The sequence below is a fragment of the Formica exsecta genome, unplaced genomic scaffold (assembly GCF_003651465.1).
Source record: "Formica exsecta isolate Colony F162 unplaced genomic scaffold, ASM365146v1 scaffold15, whole genome shotgun sequence".
Taxonomy (NCBI): Eukaryota; Metazoa; Arthropoda; class Insecta; order Hymenoptera; family Formicidae; genus Formica; species Formica exsecta.
Window position 1 is genome coordinate 458,078 of NW_021848825.1, and position 2,126 is coordinate 460,203.

The window sequence follows — 2,126 nt, forward strand, 5'->3', positions numbered from 1 at the left end:
TATATATATATATATATATTGGGAAACAAATTATCTATAATCAGAAGAGTATCAATGATAACTATGAATAGCAAATTTAAGAAAAGGAAGAGCTCAGTAAATTTTTCTGCAAACATGTAAAACCTGAGACTAATAATATTGAAAACACAAGGTTTTAAATATCATTAAAAATTTTCCATGCATCTGTTAAGAGCGCTACAAACATTTGACAAAGGGGAAGCGATATGCTGTGTAATATTATGTACATTTCCTATATAAATCAAGATACGTCTATAACTTGTCTTATACATAAAGAAAGATTCGTATTTTCGAGTCATTCGTGTTTAAAAAAAACATGATAGCAAATAGGCAAGAACATCTTGTAAACTTGTTATAAATTTATCTTACAAATAATTTCATTTTTAAATAATTTTAATTATTGATGCAAATGGTTAAATTGCAAATAACTTTAGATTAGAAATAACGCATTGTTATTTCAATTCATTTAGATATCAATGATTTTCGAATAGACACACTTATTATCGTTTCGTGAATTTGATTTTTCAGCTATGCCAAATCTGCACAAAACATGCTTTATGATCGATTAAAATCCAGAGTCAAGAGATAATAAAAATAATACAGTTTATTCCCTTAGTACTCGTGTCGTTAGCGTGAATGCTACTTTCATAGTTGCATTTTCGTTTAAAAGTGCCTTGGTGTGTCATAGGTCGCAGTAAGTCATTCATAGAAATGATTGACTATACAGTATATGATTGGCTATGTAAGGAATTGGCATACACTTTGCAACATACTAGCTGCCTTTTGAATTATGGATTCTTTTTTTAGAAAGCAAGCCATAACATTGAATTTTTTATAGATCATAATCGACACATCTTAAGCGTATAACGGCGAACGGAATTATGTCCGATACATAATAGTGCTTTTGCAAATCACGATTACAGTCTCACGATCTCGTTTTGTTGTTTGTTTTTTTACTATAGAAAACGTGTGTACAAATATAAAACGCATAAACTGATCTCAACGCCAGCGTTATGTTACATTCTTTCCTCAGCAGCAAAAGCAGTATTGCTGAGCAATCTTCCTCTGAATCAATTCATACATAGAAAATATATATTATATAGAGAAAGGAGTGTATATATAAAATCCAGTCATACCTTGGAATCGCTTAAGCGTTTTGAGTTAAAACATGATTTATGTGTTACATCTCTTTTAATCACCCAATTCTCTTAATTATGCGTACGCCACATTCTACTAGTTAGTGTTGTTTAGGTGATTACTTCATGATAAACTTTAAAAAGCGAGTACATGCAAAAAGAAAAAAACTTGTACAACCAATATAAGTGTGTTGCAATATAATCCATCAAAAAGTAATGCTTTAAGCTATCAATAAAATATTCATTGATAAGGATATTTTCTCCATCTCACATCGATCTTATTCTCTCCATGCATAATTGCTATAATTAAAATCATGTTTTACCGTTGTAACCGAAATCTATACCGTACAGAGTTACATGCAGAATTGCAAACCACATCTCGTAAATCGCAATAACTATGAAGCTTTCGATTGATCGATCAGGCTACGAGAGGAACGGATTAGCCACAGAAGTTGTATTCGCTGTCCATGGATCCTGTCGAATCTGATTGATTGTAGGACGGGGTGGTGGAGTCACAGTTGCAAACGGATTTGCTGCATATGACATAGTTGCTGCAAATACATTCATGTTCAATTATTAATGTACAATAATTTATGATACTTATTGTGAAAATTTGTTTCAAACATTTAAACATCTTTTAATATAGCAATATTCAAGATTTTTGTATCAATATCTTGAAGGAAAATAAAAAATATGTCATTTTGTAATGTAAAAGTATAAAAAAAGTATAAAAAACAAATATTTTATATTTGTACATAAAGTGTAAAATTTCCTGTTTCTTGTTTTTTCCAGTATCATGATATTGGTTATTCCTGATTCTAGATATTGATCTAAATCTTTCAAACTCTAAGTTTATCCAATATTATTATAATTTAATATTTATTGTCTCATTCTGTGTTAATAAATATATCTTATAAGATAGAAAAATATAATCGCAGAACTTAAGAATATATATCTAAAAAGAATTAAATT

The 2,126-nt window shown here is 29.3% G+C and overlaps 1 protein-coding gene across 12 annotated transcripts in view; it reads right to left on the bottom strand.

Annotated features, from left to right (window-relative positions):
• Positions 1-152: 152 nt before the first annotated feature.
• The window catches only part of LOC115232828 (epsin-2), an 11,179-nt gene continuing 9,205 nt past the window's right edge, over positions 153-2,126 (bottom strand). For 11 of the 12 annotated variants that reach the window (XM_029802953.1, XM_029802948.1, XM_029802947.1 and 8 more), the window contains one exon: positions 153-1,705. In XM_029802953.1, coding sequence (XP_029658813.1) covers positions 1,578-1,705 — 128 coding nt within the window. In that variant the 3' untranslated portion in view covers positions 153-1,577. The remainder of the gene's footprint in view (positions 1,706-2,126) is intronic. The other variant, XM_029802956.1, reaches the window with a different exon arrangement.